The sequence below is a fragment of the Theobroma cacao genome, chromosome 3 (assembly GCF_053813885.1).
Source record: "Theobroma cacao isolate CCN51 chromosome 3, ASM5381388v1, whole genome shotgun sequence".
In the NCBI taxonomy this organism is placed as follows: domain Eukaryota; kingdom Viridiplantae; phylum Streptophyta; class Magnoliopsida; order Malvales; family Malvaceae; genus Theobroma; species Theobroma cacao.
The window spans coordinates 39,610,727-39,626,496 of NC_142641.1; the positions used below are offsets into that span (position 1 = coordinate 39,610,727).

Genomic DNA, 15,770 nt, shown 5'->3' on the forward strand with positions numbered 1-15,770 from the left:
TTAATGAATAAATTTTGTAAAATAAAAAAAGAAATATTTCAATTTAAAGTAAAAATTAAAAAAATAAAGATGACATAAAGAATAGTAGTAACATACACTAAATAAAATACACATAGGGGTAACATAATTGAAGTAATAAAACACACTAAATAAAGTTTACTATATAGTTTATAGTAGTTTTAGTTGTCTTCAAACAATCATAAAAAATTTAAAATTTAATTAATTAAAAATTTCCATATATTCATCTGTTAATTAAAAGGTAGTGCTATAAGATTTTTAGACTACAAAAATGCTCGGACAGGATCAATGTTCTTTAGAATGTGAAAAAAAGATTTGAAGTTTAAACCTTCTTAACCTTTGGAGTTTGCACGTTAAAAGTTAACAAGTTAAAAGTATATAGTAAAAAAAAGAACGTTAGGGATTTCTATATGCAAAATGTCAAATTCGGCAGCCCCATTGAAAAATTTAATTCCCGCCCAGTGAGCGGTCGAGGGAAAACGAAAGTGGAAGTAATCGACAGAGAAACGAGAGAAGAGAATGGCGAAGAAGGGAAATGCGAGCACAATGGATGACGTTGATCGGTTGTTCGAATGCTTCAAGTGTGGCATCTCTCCTCCTCGTAAGCTCCTCTCCCTTTTTCTATCTTTTTGTTAGTTAAAAAGACAGCCCTCGTCAATTACGCTGCAAAATAACTTAAAATTTTAATTTTTGATAATGATAATAGGGAATCGTAATTCTTGATAGGGCTTTGATCACATTCCTCACAGAAATTCAAAATTTAAGAGTAAAACGTTTCAATTTGGGCAACATAATGAGTAAATTAAAACCGTGCCTTTTGCGATCTTCATCATCGAATATGAGGTGCTCCCGCTTCTAGTGCAGTACAATTTCACATGATATTGATGTGTTGTGCAAATTTGCTGCAAGAAACAATGCGTTGTATAGATTAAAGAAAAAAGAGAGAATGATTGAGAGTCTTGTTTTGTTTTTCTAGAATCTGCTGTAAGGGAAAGAAAAAGACGTAAAAGCAAGCTGAATCAAGAAAATTCAGCAAGAAAGGTCTCTGCATCACCTTGTACGCCTTCCTTAGGATCAGCCGAACAAGGAAAGGAAACTCCAAACAATGCACAACTCTCCGTTGGGAAGGTATGTAGTTTAAATTGCTTTTGTTTCCTTTAAGTTTATATCTGGCTGGTCGTGCATGGTGTGCAGATGCGTGACATTGTTTTAGTTGAGCACTATAAGGAATTAAGATCTAGGCCACCTGAAATGAGACTTTAGAAACATGGATTCACTTATTTGAACAAAGTTTGGCTTTGTTTGAGTTAATAATGAAATTCTGAAAGTTAGCTTCTTTAATTTGTACTTTTTGGTCATTGATTCATTATTTCTTCACTATCTTACAGCGGAGATTAATTAATTTTTATGTTTCCTTTAGCGTGTTTCAACAATGGTGAAGGTCGGAAAATTTAGCCGTGGGAAACAGATCTCACCAGTTATATTTTATGGGTCTCCACATGGCATCCCTCCAAAAAGGCCATTGAGTCTGCTGCGTTTGTTACATGAAATTCGCATTGACCTCAGTGAACAAGAGAAATCCAATTTAAGGTACTTGTCAGCACTTTTTTGCTTAAAATTATATCAACTATTTTGACTTAAAACAAGTGGTTTGTCCCTTTTTTTACTGTCCTTTTTGATTGACTTACCTCTTGTTACTCGTTTATTAGAACAGAAGTATGGGCTACATTTCCAAGACAGGATGAAGCAGTAAAGTTTGCTAAAGGACATGCCAATGCACGTGTTTTTAGTTATCAAGACCACTATAGTGGGCAAAGAAGATATCTTGCTTCTACATATGAGGAGTTCTGGAAGAGGTCTTTTTACTATTTGTATTTGTATGTTCACACTTGATACTTCAGGAGATGTTTTCTTTGTAAACTCTTTGCTTGTTGCGGTCGTGTCATTGCAGGTACAAAATTATGGATTCAAAACTTCGCCATCACTACGAAGTGATTCAGGAGGTAGAAACTCTGCATATCTTTCCACAATTGAATGTGCATGTGTAATAGTATCTCTACTTCAGTTTTCTGTTCTAGCCAGTCTTTATTTATGTCTTTTATCTGTGCTTGAGTAGTAAAACCTGAAACTGGCCATGAGGAAACATTTGACCCTTCTTTTTGTTGTTGTTATATTATGATTGTGGCTGTTGGTTCTAGGGTTTTCCATGCCACCTGTACTTCGATTTGGAGTTCAATAAGAGAGACAATGTGGGAAGGGATGGAGACGAAATGGTTGATCTCTTGATTTCGGTCATTCTAGAAGCCTTACTTGAAAAATATTCTATCAATGGAAATCAAGATTGGGTGGTGGAACTTGATTCATCTACAGAAGGTATGGTTTGTTCTAGGTGCATAAGACTATGTTCTCCTTGTCATTTTGTAATATCTTTGTACATTTGACAGTAACAGTTAACCTCATAAAAATTTACACTAAATTATTGATTTTTAAGGTACATGCTTTGCTTTTCATATCGGGGTTTCTTTCTTAAAATTTAATTGCCATCTGTATAAATACTGAAATGCAGAGAAGTTTTCCCGCCACTTGATCATGCGCATACCAAAGACAGCTTTTAAGGACAACTCACATGTGGGTGCATTTGTTGCAGAGGTACAACTTACTGAAAATTAACAATTTTCTTTGATGTAATATATCATTGTTGTGTTACCTCCAACAGGGGAAACCATAATTTTCAACCTGCTTTCCTTTTGTTTTTTTGCAATGCATCATAATGTCAACAGTTATTGCTAATTGATGACATATTTAGCAGATATGCTCACGTATAGCAAGTGCAAGGGAAAGGGATAAAAGGTTTGAAACATTATATGTGAAAAATGCTTCGACCTCTGCTGAATCACCTGGCCAACTTTTTGTGGACACTGCTGTATATTCTAGAAATCGTTGCTTTCGTCTGGCTCTATCATCAAAGGCAGGAAAGGCTTCCTTCCTCTTACCTACCGGGCGATTCAAATGTAAGGAAATGGTATGGTAATTTACTTGCTTGACCCTTACAACTTATATTGTAGCAGTTTTAAATTCGTGACAAATATTCTGCTTTGTAATATTATTTTTTTTCATCCATATTGGAAAAGATGCTCCAGATACAGCTGGCAATTTATTTGTATTATCTACAAAATTTCGCAGGACCATGCATACAGCAGAAATGTGTGTGGGAGTGCATGTAAATTTTTTATCCTTGCATAAATTTTTTATCCTTGCATGTCAGTGGAATGGGCATAATTGCTTGGAAAGTTTTTAAAGAAAAAAATAAGAGCTAGCATTTTATTGAAATATTTTGTTTTCTCATATCTTTAGTATTATCTTTTTCCTAAAGATTATACGGTCCTATTAGTTTACCAAAGCTTAGATTTGTTGACTAAAGAGATATCCTATGCCTTCTATTTTCCCTTGCTTATCTTTAATTCGAGTGTGTTCACTGCAAAAGTGTGCATTAGTGCACAATTTTACTGCCATGGAAATGTTGAATGGACAGGTGAACACTGGTGCTGTAGGATGACATGCCATGAAGTATTGCTTAGCTTTTATCTTTTTCCTAAAGATGACATGGTCCCATTAGTTTACCAAGGCTTAGATTTATTGATTAAAGAGATATCCATTATTTTCCGTGTCCTCACCATGCCTTCTATTTGCTCTTGCTTATCTTCTATCTGAGTTTTCACTGCAAAAGTGTGCATTAGTGCACAATTTTACTGCCATGGAAATGTTGAATGGACAGGTGAACAGTGGTGTTGTAGGATGTCATGCCACTAAGTATTGCTAACCAAAATATTCATGTCCTTATCACAGCTAAATTCTAACCATTTAAGAAATAAAGTTTCCTTTTGACATAAATTTTGAAAGAAGATATTTTTTGAACAACAGGGTGAGGTGGACATGTTCATGGCATCCCTAATCTGCAACATGGAAGTTGATTGTGAGAAATTTTTGGTGTGCAAGATGGAATTAGATTGTGTCAAGACTCTGCACTTTGAGACAGAGGTAGATTTGAACTCTGCCTTGGTTTTTCAGAACTGTACTACCTTGTAGTATATTTATGTGTATCAGTATATTTCTTACACTAGCTGTCAACACTAGCTAGCTTATTTATGCAACTTTCAATATTTTCGGGTTTAAAAGGAAGGCCAAACTTCATAGCAATGAGCATGGTAGTGTGGTGCTTAATTGTAAATATGGGGAATTAGTTATCATGTCTCAGAATCCTGTCATATGGACTGTTGTTATTTACAGTATATAGAAATTGCTACCTTCTCTTTCTCACTGAACAGAACAGGCTTCTACTTTTGTAGTTTACAGGCAAGGAGCATGGTAGTATGGTACTTAATTGCAATTGGTTATCATGCCTTAGGATCCTGACATCTGTACTATGTTATTTACGCTGTATAGAAACTTCTACCTTCTCTTTCTCACTGAACAAAACAGGCTTCTACTTTTGTATTATTTACAATCAAAATTCTTCTGTTTTGCAGGTAACGAGTAATTTTGGAAGATATTGCGGAGCTCCTCAAGAAAACACTTACATTAGTGATGTTTCTACAACATACTTAATGGGAAAGTCACCCTTCCCATCTTTGGATGAATTTATAGAATCAATTGCCTCCACCAGGAATGCATCAGGTAGTGTCATGTACTTTAACTTAAATAGCAAATGACTCAAGCATGTTTCAGTTATCTGGAGGGAAATCTAAGCCCTCATTTTACTATCTTCTATTTTTACAGTACTATTATTTGATAACTAGCAGGATGAGTTAAGTTGTTCTGTTTGAAAGATTTTGTTATGTTTATCGTGGATGTCTATAGATGGTTACTGTGGATTTGACTACATAGTTCAATATTATCTGGTTAGCTAGACATTTCAATGCAGCACATATTGTTTCAAGTGTTGGGTTCTTTTTGATTTGAGGGAGTTTGGTCTGATATTTTTTATCTTGTTGTTTGTGTTGTTATATTATGCTTTGCCAGAGAGATTGCGATGAGAGGAATTCAACTCGATTATGTTTCTTTGTTCATACAAGACAAAAGTGTTATCAATAATATCTGATTTTTTTACCTCTGCTTTCATAATGCTTAACAAAAATTCATGTTATTAATTTACTTCATCTACTACTGACTTTCCTGATAATTTGCTGTGATTGTAGGGAAAATTCGAAGCTGGTATTGGTTCTCTGAGTATGGATTAATTATTTACAGCATGTCAAGAAATAGATACTGTGAGCGAATTGGTAGAGAGCATAAGAGCAATCATGGTATGCTTATCAAATTTTAATCTGTTAGCTGCAAGATGAGCGCTTTATTGTCCTTATTAATTATGGTTATTAGGTTTATCATGTATACGCATTGTATTTATCATACATCTGCATGTTCTTGATACCATTCTTATTTGAAGTTTTAACTAATCCAAACATGCCTTCAAATACTATAGAGGACCACCAAACCACTAAGATGTATTTGGCTTGTACTGTTGATTCCTATTATTTTAGTTTAATTATGTAGATGACAAAGAGCCTAACATGCATATCAATTGTTCTGCTTCAGTGATGTATGTTGTTGATATGAGAAGGGCAGCTTATTATCAGAAATGTTATGATCCAGATTGCAAAGGTGTGTGAAACTTTTGTCATTTTCATTAGTTCACCTTCTATGCATGACTGACAATTTGCACTAATATTGCTGATTGTAGCAGGTTACCGATCTCCCATGCGTCCAATCCCAATGGACTGCATCCCTGATTCTTCATTTTTCTTTGATTCTAGACAGATAGTTGATGACAATGGGTTAACAAGTAACGATCTTGAATATCAATTTGTCAACAATAACAATGGAAGGGTCTTGCTTTACAGCAATGAAAGTGATATAGATGACTGCACTAAAGATTCATGGTGGCTTGAAGCTATAAAAGTTGCAGACAATATTGACGGCAAGCCAGAAAGATTGATGTTCAATGACATGGTTAGTTTACTTAAACATCTCACTTTGTTCAGCTGTCTCATTATCATCTGGCTTGCATACGGTTTGCTCATCTGCTTAATGAAACTGGAGGAACGTTAATAACAATGTTATTTTCCTAAAACTACTTAACTTTACTATCAGGAAAACATGAGCGATGAAGATGACGACTGGTGGGTAGCAGTCGAAAGGACTGCATCTCAGGCAGAGCTTAAGCACTTAAGCTAATTCAAGGATTAAAACAGATTTTGGCTAAATATTCCAGCTTTCACCCTATGGGAGCGAAGGAATCTTATTCTGGGACATTAACTTGGAAAGGCAATTTGGGAATTCAAATCCTGATTGATGGGCTGCCAATTGCCAAATATCCAAAAAAGAGTGCCACCTTGTGATTGCAGGAGATGCGGGAACAGGGGTTTGTACAGTTCTACGAGTCTTTAACTTGACAAGCTAAGGTATCAATGAAATTTTCTTGAATATAAATGCTTAACATAGCTCTCTAAAGAACCAGAGCCAATAGTCTAGTAAAGCCAGTATTGAAAGTTTACCCTACGTTGGTAGATAAAACCAGGTGTGAGAACATTTTGTTAATTATGCACTTTTAGAAGGATATACAAGCGATGGAACTTGTAAGAGTAATCTTCAAACGATAAAATGTATTCGAAATTTTGATTTTCTTCTTTCAAAGGTCAAAAGCACCCATGAACTACTGTCTTTAGCCACGCTTAACTACAGTGTTACCCTGAATGAGTTCTCTGGCTCCATTGAAATGTTTCTGCAAGCAAATGACATAAGAAAAGGGGTTATCTCGTTAGTGTAACATCCAAGCCCAATTTCGGCCAATTGGGCCCGTGTAGGGGCCTTAATACCTTATTCCATCATGGTTAGAGAACCCAAAAAACCAAATAATGTTGGTGCAACAAACCATAACTACACCAGATTGGTCCCATTTTTGTATAAACCTGTCAAAATCAGAAGACAAACGATTTAGCAAACGCAAGTCTTGGTCGCCCCCTCTCATTTTGCAGATCCACCATCTTCATCTCTCAGTCTCACTCTTCTCCCCAAGTCCCCAAAAACTCCTAATACTTCCGAATTCCGAAATCCATAACTCCCAGTAATGGCTTCGAAACCAAACCCAACCAACAATAGAAGTCCCAAGAGCACCAGCATCAGTAATCCTCCCAGTAGCATCAATTCCCCGATCTTCTTCTCCTCTGAGTCTCTTCACTCCATGCTTTCCCACCACACCTTAATCCAACACTTTCATTCTTCTCTCCCCACAGTCTCCTCCACTATCAATACCCCTATCCGCCAAAACTACCCCGTTTCACCATCCTCCTCTCTTCTCCTCATGCCTTCCTGGTCTTCATCCCCATCTCTTCCCTACATAGGCGTCAAGCTCGTCACTTATTTCCCGCAGAACTCCACCCTAAACTTAGCTTGTGTTCATGCTAATTACGTACTCTTCGGCTCAATGACAGGGCAACCTTTGGCATCTATGGATGGAACTGTATTGACCCTTTACAGGACGGCATGCGTATCAGGCTTAGCTTCGAAAATATTGGCAAGAAATGACAGCAAAGTCCTCGTCATGATCGGTGCGGGCGCATTGGCACCTCATTTGATCAAAGCCCACTTAGCAGCCAATCCCAGTTTGCAAAAGGTGATAATTTGGAACAGAACGATTAAGAAGGCCGCTGACTTGGCTGAGAATCTGCAAGGAAACAACGAATATAATGGGGTTTGTTTCGAGAGCAATGAGTCACTGGAGGGAATCGTTGAACTAGGAGATATTGTCAGCTGTGCTACAAATGCTGAAGTGGCGCTTGTTAAAGGCGAGAAACTCAAGGCAGGGGCGCACTTGGATTTGGTTGGCTCGTTTATGCATACAATGAAGGAATGTGATGATGAGGCAATAAGACGAGGGAGAGTTTACGTTGATAATGCAGCGGCTCTGGTAGAGGCAGGAGAGCTGGTGGGTGCTTTCGAGAGAGGGGTGATTGGGAAGGAAGATATTGGGGGAAGTTTGGTTGAGCTGATCAAGGGAGAGAAGGTAGGGAGGACAAATTCTGAGGAGATTACTGTGTTTAAATCTGTTGGTTCTGCCGTTGTGGATGTCCTAGCAGCACAATTGGTCTACGAAACCTATACGAAGAACAAGTGTTGAGACATGTCTTTGCTGGGCTCCATTTACTCTCATCGCGTGTTAAATAGCTATAAAATAATGTCTCTCCTTTATCTCCCAAGAGCAATGAAATTATCTAGCTTTTACTTTTTAAGCTTATTCATATCTGCCATTTGCCTTTGCTGGTCGCTGATTCTTATCGTTTTGTTGGAGTGCCCTCGCGTCGCCTGTATTAATTTGTCTTAAAATTGGCATGTGGAGGCGCCTCTGGTTCCGCGGACTTTTGATTTGGACTTCCAGTTGGTACCCTGGTTTGCTTGATGGCAGATTAAATTGCATTTCATCAAGGAAAAATGATTGAAGAAAAGAATACACCAATAATCATTACCGCATGAACAAATACATTTGATGGCAGACCACAAGGATTTTTCTTTTTCTTTTTTTAAGCCTGCCATATACAAAAACCTTCGAGGAACATAGAAGAAAGCATCCAGACTTACGCCGGATACAGTCTATGACGACTTTAGCATTCATTTTGATGAGCCTGTGTTCTTTTTTGTGGCTTTTGATGGCTCCTTGGGAACAGTAAGTCATTAAGCTGTCTCTCAGCACTATACTCTGAAGTGGCCTGCAAAGGGCAATTCAATTCAAACAAAGGAGGAAAGGTTATAAGTTATGGTCCGTATGGAAACTCAACTGAAAGCACTGCTGGCCTATTGCACATCAATGATTATCTAAAAGAAGAAGAAGAAAAGGGCGCATCAGATGTTGTAAAAGTAAAAGCAAGGAACATGAAAATGACATACCCGGGTATTAAATGCAAATCTTAAGGTTTGGATTTGGGGGCCACAGCAAACTCTCAAGTCAAATCCAAGGGAATCTATACCGATAATAGCTACCTCCTACAATGAATTGCAAAGAAACTGAATCAGCATAAAAAAATCCACAAAAAGATTAACTAAGAATCGATTCTAGTGATAAATATCAAAGCAAGACAGGTTTCACGTGGGGTATAATCTTGCCTTTCAACTTAGATGGTGATGGACGGGTAATAGGGGTATGCTAAGGCAATGGCTCTTTATAGTCCAGGTCCTCCAAGAGAGTCCAAGCTCTTTTATTTAAGAAACCATGCTAGACTAGTATGTTTTAGATCGTTAGAAATGGTACACAGAACTTAGAGGAGACTTAGCAAAGCATAGTCAAATAGGATGGCTGTAGTTCAACATCCAGATAGCAGACCTTCATACATCCAATTGATTTCATAACCTTTACTTTCTTGTTTTTTACCTCCACTTGGATGCTCTTGCATCTCCAACAGAGTGATTTGAGCGCTTGTGTGGTCTTCTCTCCACCAGCTTTCAGGCAAGATATAATTTTGGCAGCTGACTGTGCAATAGCATCAGGTTGAGCTTGCTTGAAGTCTTCTAATTCAACAACTGTCTAGACCAGCAGAACAAATCAATTATCTTCCTGAAATCTTGTATGGAGGAAAAAAGGCCAAAATGAAAAACTAGAAAAAGAGACGAGCGCCGGGGGGGGGGGGGGGGGGCGGGGCGCGGTGAGCCTCACTAGCAATAGCAAATGACAAATTGAAAAAAACATCTCAGCTGTCACATAGTAGTTGACGCAACAGGTGATATGAACATAATAGGTTGTATCATAGAAAAACCTTTAATATTGCCAAAAAGGCAATAGGCATACACCATCTTATCTAATTTTTTTGTGGCAAAATCCAGGACTTAGTAGTACTCAATTATTCCATTTAATAATCTATGATGCAATGATACATATGGAGACCATCTACTTACAAAAGAATGTCTCTTAAGTAACAGCAACAAACAATGCATATCAAATCAGCAACTTGATTATTGTAGCTGAGAAGTGAGAACTAATCCAGCATTTAAGACCATATCTCAAGCACATAAAAAATACATATCCACATGTTAATGAAACTAACTTTAATGGAAAAAACCGAAGAAAACCAGCGAGCATGAAAGCCTTTTACAAACCTGATGTCCATGCGCCGTAATTAGCTGAATTTTAACTATCTCCAACTTGTAAAATGAAGACCCATTTATTGAGATTTCCTTTTTCTCTGGTTCTTCTGATATTGTTGAACTATCTCCTGACCAGCCTAATTCATTACTCTGACCATTAATTATGCCAAGATCTTCCAATTTGTCTTCCACAACTTTCTCAACCTGACTTGTATCAGAACTACGGGACTGATTGCTAGACATATGCTTCTGAATTTCAGAATGTTCTTCAACAAAGGCAGGCCTTATAAGGCCTTGGATAGCTAAACCATCCGATGGTTGCTCCATCCAGTCTATAGGGTCATCTGAAGCAACCTATACAACAGAATAAAGATAAAAACAATTGAGAAGATGTCCTTGAAATGTTAACCATGCATGACAGATATTTCTTGTAAAATAAGACGCTACAAGGGGGCATATTAATTAAAATCAAGCTTAATACATGCTAGTAAATGCTATATTGCTATAACCCATAAACATGGATTTTATTTCATGTCATCTTCATAGCAGTGCTTCCACATTATTTTTCCTTTAGTATCAAACATATAGTGCCACTACCTCAGTCAACTTTTTGGCAAAATACATTGGATGGGAGGATCGCATAGTCTCCAATTTTGCCCAGTCTCCAAGTGTTTCATCAGAGTCATCTTGATCATCTTCATCCTCAAGAGCAGCCACCCACTCCTACAAATGATAAATTAATATACTCAGTAGACAGCCTTTCAAAAAAAAAATATACATAGTAGACAGGAATCGATAGCTACAACATCTATGCATGAAAATCTAAATTCACACTTAAGTTGAATTTGAAAGGTAAAGGGAAATGAGTCAAACCTCATCATAATCTTCTTCTTCAGCATGATCATCCTCATCCTCATCTACATCTTCAACATCACTATCTTCATCTTCAATTTCCTCAATCCCAAAATCAATATCTGATGGACCTGATAACTCGATTTCCTTCATTATTTCCGTTGTGTCAAAGCCTATAATGACTTGCTGCATAACATGAACTGAGTAAGCTTTCAGAACAGCAGCAACAAAGAAGACTCATAGTTGACCTTTTGTCACATGCAACAGTGACTGAAGATCAATATCCATAAAATAATCCAAATTTGCACGAAATGAAGCACATTTTTCGGATTAGAATGATGCTTTCATTATCATGTTAAATCAATAATATCAAACACCATACTCAACACATATTTTACAAAAAAATTAGTTATGAATGCATTACATGGACAAACAAGATTAATGTCAATTTGCAAAAGTCAAAACTGTCTGCAAGATGTAAGTATCATCATGAGACTACATGCAGGTGTTTCTGGTGTGGGCAAGTAATGCATTGCCAAGTTTATCAGAAAGAAAATGTTGCATACCACAAAGTTATTTTCCAAAGTAAGACTTTGCATTATATCTTCATCACTTTTCACTTGAAAGTATACATCTGCAATACATCAGAGCACATCAACTTCAATTCAATGATGATGCTATCAAGCCCAAATTGCAAAAATGGGAAAGATTGACTTACTTCCATGTTCATCAGTTACATAAGGCAAGTCTGGCCACATAATATTTTCATGAACTTCATCATTAATTATCCCCGTAAACATCAGTGTTGCTTTACTATTCACCTGAAAATGACACACTACAGCCAACATTAGCCAAACAAACTGAATGAAAGCGGGAAGCAGAAGCATAAGAGTACATCTTCCAAATGTTAACCAAAACAAAAATGAATCAAAAGACATCTATTTCCCTTCTATTCAAGCATAAGCACACACAAGCAATACTATATACTAACATATTAATTACATTAAAAGCCATTCCTCTGAAATTTGATTCCCTAATCAACATTTAATGCAATATACCTTGATGATGGTCCTAGTTGTTTCTGCAGCAGAAAGTATAGCATCATTGCTATTTTTAGATGTTGCCTCACCAATATCCTCAAATGGATGGTAATGTGGCCTTCTGTTCTGCTTGGTAGGATCAGATGCAGAACCTAAATGCTCTGCTGTTGCTCGAATCTTATTCTTTATGAGAGTCCTTCTCAAAAGAGAACCACTGTTTATTCTTCGAAATCTATCCCTGCAAATCACTCTTAACATTCATAACTACTCTTCTTAATATCCACAAACATTTTGGAAGATGCACAGAAAATGAAAAATGCAAAGAAAAAACACTGATTTCTTCCCATTTTAGGATTAAAACTTAATCAAGTTATGATATTTACAGATTATGCGCCGTTCCACCATTTCCATTCTTTTGAAGACTAAAAGTGTATTGTTTTGGACAACATATTAAAAATCACAGCAATTATTGAGATTTCTAGTACTCTTCAAAACCTTTAGCAAAATGTGCTATTGACTTCGCTAACAAGTGCTCAAAAAGAAAATAAAATAAAATAAATTAAACTCATTACCACGTTAGGTCGAAGCCGCCACGGCGAAACAGCCGGCGGGAGGTGACGTGGCAACAAGTAACCTCATCGGAGCTGCACGTAGGACGATAATCTACTACAACAGTACATGAACAAGTTAAGCAAAAAGGTTAAGTCTCTGTTTGGCTGCTGAGAGAATGCAAGAAAGTTTCAAAATAACACATCGAGTCGTTCGTTGCAGCTCAGTATAGCTGCCTCAGTAACTCAAGTCAGCTTTTAAGAAGCCGAAAATTGCATAAAAAAATTATGATTTTCGAAAAGGTAATTAAAAAAGGAGAAGGATAGGTGGGGCAGTTACGGTGTAAGGCGGAGGAGGAACAGAAGTTTGCACCGGCGGGGAATCGAACGGCCAAAGCTGATTCAATCCTCATCATCATCATAATTTAAAAAAGTTATATTCGGTGGGTGTTTGTTTCTCACAACGGAAATACGAGTGCGAGATCTTTGTGATGCACAAGCGCCCTTTCTCATCGAAGAGCTAACGTAAGAAGATGAGGTAGAAGGGTGGAGATCCTCTACGGCGAATGAGATTTTGTATTTTCTACAGTCGTACACGTGGAAAAATGTGAATGGATGTAATAATGTTATGCGGGAATAAAAGGACAAACAAGACCCCAAGAAACGGAATGACGCCTTTCTTTAGTTGTTCGGGACAACGGGAAAATCAGAAGGAAAAAAAAAAATCTTCTATCTATGCGGAGAAGCAGTCTCTCGGGCCTCAAACATTGAAATTCGCTGTCTCTTAAGACTCTCAAACCGGTAAGCCTCTGTCAGTTTCTCTCTCTCCGTCTTTGCATTTGGTTGCTGAGAAAATGCCGGAGTAGATAAGTTTAAGCATTTTTAGCTTTCAAAGCAAGAAAATTGCTGTCTTAATGCTAACTCATGCTACAAAAAGTATATCAAAAGCTCTTTTTTCTTCCCTGTTTTTCGCTTTATGTCAGGATGCTTTGTTGTAGATATGCTTTGCCACTTATTACTAAAACAACCGGGAGCCCAAGGAATACGGTGGTATGTTTCCAAGTGAAATTTCAGCATTGTTTAAATTTTGCTCCTTTTGAACGCTAAAGAGAGAAGGAAAAGAATGAAGGTTAAAAATTTATGATGAAATTATTTTTTTTTCCTTGTTTTATATGTTCTTTTTAATGAATTAGTGATTCTCAATGATTTTCAGGTATGCGCTGCAAAAGGTCCAAGACCAAGATATCCTCGGGTATGGAAATCAAGGAGGAGAATTGGGACTGTTTCAAAATCAGCAAAGCTTGTTAGTTGTGTAAGCTCTTCTTCTTTTGCCACCTGATTTTTTTGTATGTTGCCCTTTTTGATTGATTTGGTTGGTTAAGCTGATTTTGCATGGTAGAATGAACTTGGTATGAAATAATTGACGGACAGGAATTTGATTCTTTTTATAGCAATCTTGAGATAGGCTATGCTTATGTAGGTAAAGGAATTGTCAAATGTCAAGGAGGAAGTTTACGGGGCACTTGACTCCTTTATTGCATGGGAACTAGAGTTCCCTCTAATTACGGTGAAGAAAGCATTGAAGATCCTTCAGAATGAACAAGAATGGAAGAGAATAATTCAGGTAACCATCTGCCCTTTCATATTCTTTTTTTTCTTCATTCTTATCCTTTCGTTGTTTACTATATAAAATAGAGCTAAGTCTAGGTAAGTACACTTTGGTTTGTAGGTGGTAAAGTGGATGTTAAGCAAAGGTCAAGGAAGAACGATGGGAACCTATTTCACCTTACTGAATGCTTTAGCAGAGGATGGGAGACTTGATGAGGCTGAAGAGCTGTGGGCAAAACTCTTTTCTGATAATTTAGAAAGTACTCCGCGTATTTTCTTTGATAAAATGATTTCTATTTACTATCACAAGGGCATGCATGATAAGATGTTTGAGGTATTGTAATGTCATCTCATTGAAGACTCTTATTTCAATGGTGTGCTTTATTATGCTTTGATTCAGTGTATAGGTTAGGCATTTCTCTTTTATCATTCAATGATTTCTCCAAGTAAGCAATTTACTGCATCTAATTCCCATCCCACGTCTGATTTAACTCCCTTAAAAATTCAACATGCATAAGTATAGATGGTTACTGAAAATGATGTGGTATGAGGGCCCTTAGCATGGAAACCCTAGTAGTCCAGTAATTTTAAATCTGACTCCTCTTCCAGTTTTTGGTACTTCTTGGTTGGTGTGGCTATAGAGCAGTGCATCAAGTGAATCCTCTTGTTTTTACATCTTCTAGTGACCTAATATGATAATCAATTTGATTCTTAGGTACTAATTAATTATATATTTGTACTCTTATGTAATTTCTGAACTATTGTAGCAATTTTTAGGTCATTTACATATGTTATGCACCTGTCAGTATTTTGTGTGATGCATAATGTAAACCTCTCTACTTCCCACTAATATAACTTGTAGCATACTGTTGTAGGTATTTGCTGACATGGAAGAGCTTGGTGTCAAACCCAGTGTTTCTGTTGTTTCAATGGTTGGAAATGTCTTCCAACAGTTGGGAATGTTGGACAAGTACGACAAATTAAATAAGAAATATCCACCACCAAAATGGGAATATCGATACATCAAAGGAAAGCGTGTTAAAATCAAAGTAAAGCAGCTAGAGGAATTTGATAAAATTGCCAAAGGTGTCACTGAAGATAAGGAAACTGACGAGAATGTGAGTGTATTGCATGAGGAAGCCGAAGCAAGTTCTGATTTATTCACTACTGAACCTAACATATCTTCTTGATTGATCAATAGTATTACATCTAGCACCGCGGGTGGCCTTGACAGTGAGATGCAATATGTTCAATCTTGGGAGCAAGGGAAAGAAGGTTGTACGAGAAGAACAAACAATCCTTCTTCATGTCATGTTATATTGTATCGGAACTCTCATTACTGTGCTAGTTTAGCACTGGGTTTAATGAAAACATAAGCAAGCTGTGGGGTGGTAAGAATTGTTTCTTCCTTTTCTCATGTGGACAGTTGAAAAAATATTTGACTAGTTGATCGTTGATATGGATACCACCTTTTGTATATCAAATTAAAGTGTAAAGAAGAGTGCTGAATGGCTCTGGTTTCCTTGGAACAGATTTATTTAAAGGGTGAGTTAGAGATTACTGTAATGAGTGCAGA

At 37.0% G+C, this 15,770-nt stretch overlaps 4 protein-coding genes across 8 annotated transcripts; 3 read left to right on the forward strand and 1 right to left on the reverse strand.

Annotated features, from left to right (window-relative positions):
- The first annotated feature begins 436 nt into the window (after window positions 1-436).
- On the forward strand, window positions 437-6,719 carry LOC18605643 (DNA primase). Of its 2 annotated transcripts, XM_007038772.3 has the most exons (14): window positions 437-619; window positions 995-1,146; window positions 1,439-1,608; window positions 1,728-1,874; window positions 1,970-2,021; window positions 2,217-2,391; window positions 2,585-2,667; window positions 2,828-3,040; window positions 3,940-4,056; window positions 4,545-4,692; window positions 5,214-5,321; window positions 5,611-5,676; window positions 5,759-6,024; window positions 6,166-6,719. In XM_007038772.3, exons 1-14 carry the CDS (start codon window positions 538-540, stop codon window positions 6,247-6,249), a joined length of 1,863 nt encoding a protein of 620 aa, XP_007038834.3. In that variant the 5' UTR covers window positions 437-537; the 3' UTR covers window positions 6,250-6,719. The 2 variants fall into 2 exon arrangements, with proteins under 2 accessions (XP_007038834.3, XP_017972926.2); XM_018117437.2 differs by lacking the exon at window positions 6,166-6,719 and having other exon boundaries at window positions 5,829-5,932.
- Window positions 6,720-6,998: 279 nt separating this feature from the next.
- LOC18605644 (NAD(P)-binding Rossmann-fold superfamily protein) lies at window positions 6,999-8,308 on the forward strand. The gene has a single exon (XM_007038775.3). The coding sequence runs from the start codon at window positions 7,142-7,144 to the stop codon at window positions 8,189-8,191; it is 1,050 nt and encodes a 349-aa protein (XP_007038837.3). The 5' UTR covers window positions 6,999-7,141; the 3' UTR covers window positions 8,192-8,308.
- A 198-nt stretch (window positions 8,309-8,506) lies between these two features.
- Window positions 8,507-13,101, reverse strand: LOC18605645 (uncharacterized protein At3g49140). 2 transcript variants are annotated; one of them, XM_007038777.3, is made up of 11 exons: window positions 12,927-13,101; window positions 12,611-12,701; window positions 12,057-12,276; window positions 11,717-11,819; window positions 11,565-11,632; window positions 11,020-11,184; window positions 10,744-10,869; window positions 10,159-10,500; window positions 9,437-9,589; window positions 8,956-9,051; window positions 8,507-8,777 (listed from the first exon to the last, which is right to left on the reverse strand). In XM_007038777.3, the coding sequence occupies exons 1-11, from the start codon at window positions 13,006-13,008 to the stop codon at window positions 8,673-8,675; spliced, it is 1,551 nt and encodes a 516-aa protein (XP_007038839.2). In that variant the 5' UTR covers window positions 13,009-13,101; the 3' UTR covers window positions 8,507-8,672. The 2 variants fall into 2 exon arrangements, with proteins under 2 accessions (XP_007038839.2, XP_017972966.1); XM_018117477.2 differs by having other exon boundaries at window positions 12,611-12,704.
- A 157-nt stretch (window positions 13,102-13,258) lies between these two features.
- On the forward strand, window positions 13,259-15,659 carry EMB1417 (Pentatricopeptide repeat (PPR) superfamily protein). 3 transcript variants are annotated; one of them, XM_007038782.3, is made up of 7 exons: window positions 13,259-13,387; window positions 13,570-13,636; window positions 13,800-13,898; window positions 14,067-14,210; window positions 14,316-14,528; window positions 15,070-15,312; window positions 15,396-15,659. In XM_007038782.3, exons 2-7 carry the CDS (start codon window positions 13,571-13,573, stop codon window positions 15,405-15,407), a joined length of 777 nt encoding a protein of 258 aa, XP_007038844.2. In that variant the 5' UTR covers window positions 13,259-13,387; window position 13,570; the 3' UTR covers window positions 15,408-15,659. The 3 variants fall into 3 exon arrangements, with proteins under 3 accessions (XP_007038844.2, XP_088660556.1, XP_088660557.1); XM_088804430.1 differs by having other exon boundaries at window positions 15,070-15,659; XM_088804431.1 differs by lacking the exon at window positions 13,259-13,387 and having other exon boundaries at window positions 13,584-13,715; window positions 15,070-15,659.
- The last annotated feature ends 111 nt before the right edge of the window (window positions 15,660-15,770 follow it).

Coding starts and splice junctions, on each gene's coding strand:
- LOC18605643 (XM_007038772.3), top strand. CDS start 538: ATGGCGAAGAAGGGAAATGCGAGCACAATGGATGACGTTGATCGGTTG. Junction 1,875..1,969: donor TATGAGGAGTTCTGGAAGAG/GTCTTTTTACTA, acceptor GTGTCATTGCAG/GTACAAAATTATGGATTCAA. Junction 2,022..2,216: donor ACTACGAAGTGATTCAGGAG/GTAGAAACTCTG, acceptor TGTTGGTTCTAG/GGTTTTCCATGCCACCTGTA.
- LOC18605644 (XM_007038775.3), top strand. CDS start 7,142: ATGGCTTCGAAACCAAACCCAACCAACAATAGAAGTCCCAAGAGCACC.
- LOC18605645 (XM_018117477.2), bottom strand. CDS start 13,008: ATGATGATGATGAGGATTGAATCAGCTTTGGCCGTTCGATTCCCCGCC. Junction 11,185..11,564: donor CTTTGGAAAATAACTTTGTG/GTATGCAACATT, acceptor CATGTTATGCAG/CAAGTCATTATAGGCTTTGA. Junction 10,501..10,743: donor TTGCCAAAAAGTTGACTGAG/GTAGTGGCACTA, acceptor TCTGTTGTATAG/GTTGCTTCAGATGACCCTAT.
- EMB1417 (XM_088804430.1), top strand. CDS start 13,571: ATGCTTTGTTGTAGATATGCTTTGCCACTTATTACTAAAACAACCGGG. Junction 13,637..13,799: donor GGAGCCCAAGGAATACGGTG/GTATGTTTCCAA, acceptor AATGATTTTCAG/GTATGCGCTGCAAAAGGTCC. Junction 13,899..14,066: donor CAGCAAAGCTTGTTAGTTGT/GTAAGCTCTTCT, acceptor ATGCTTATGTAG/GTAAAGGAATTGTCAAATGT.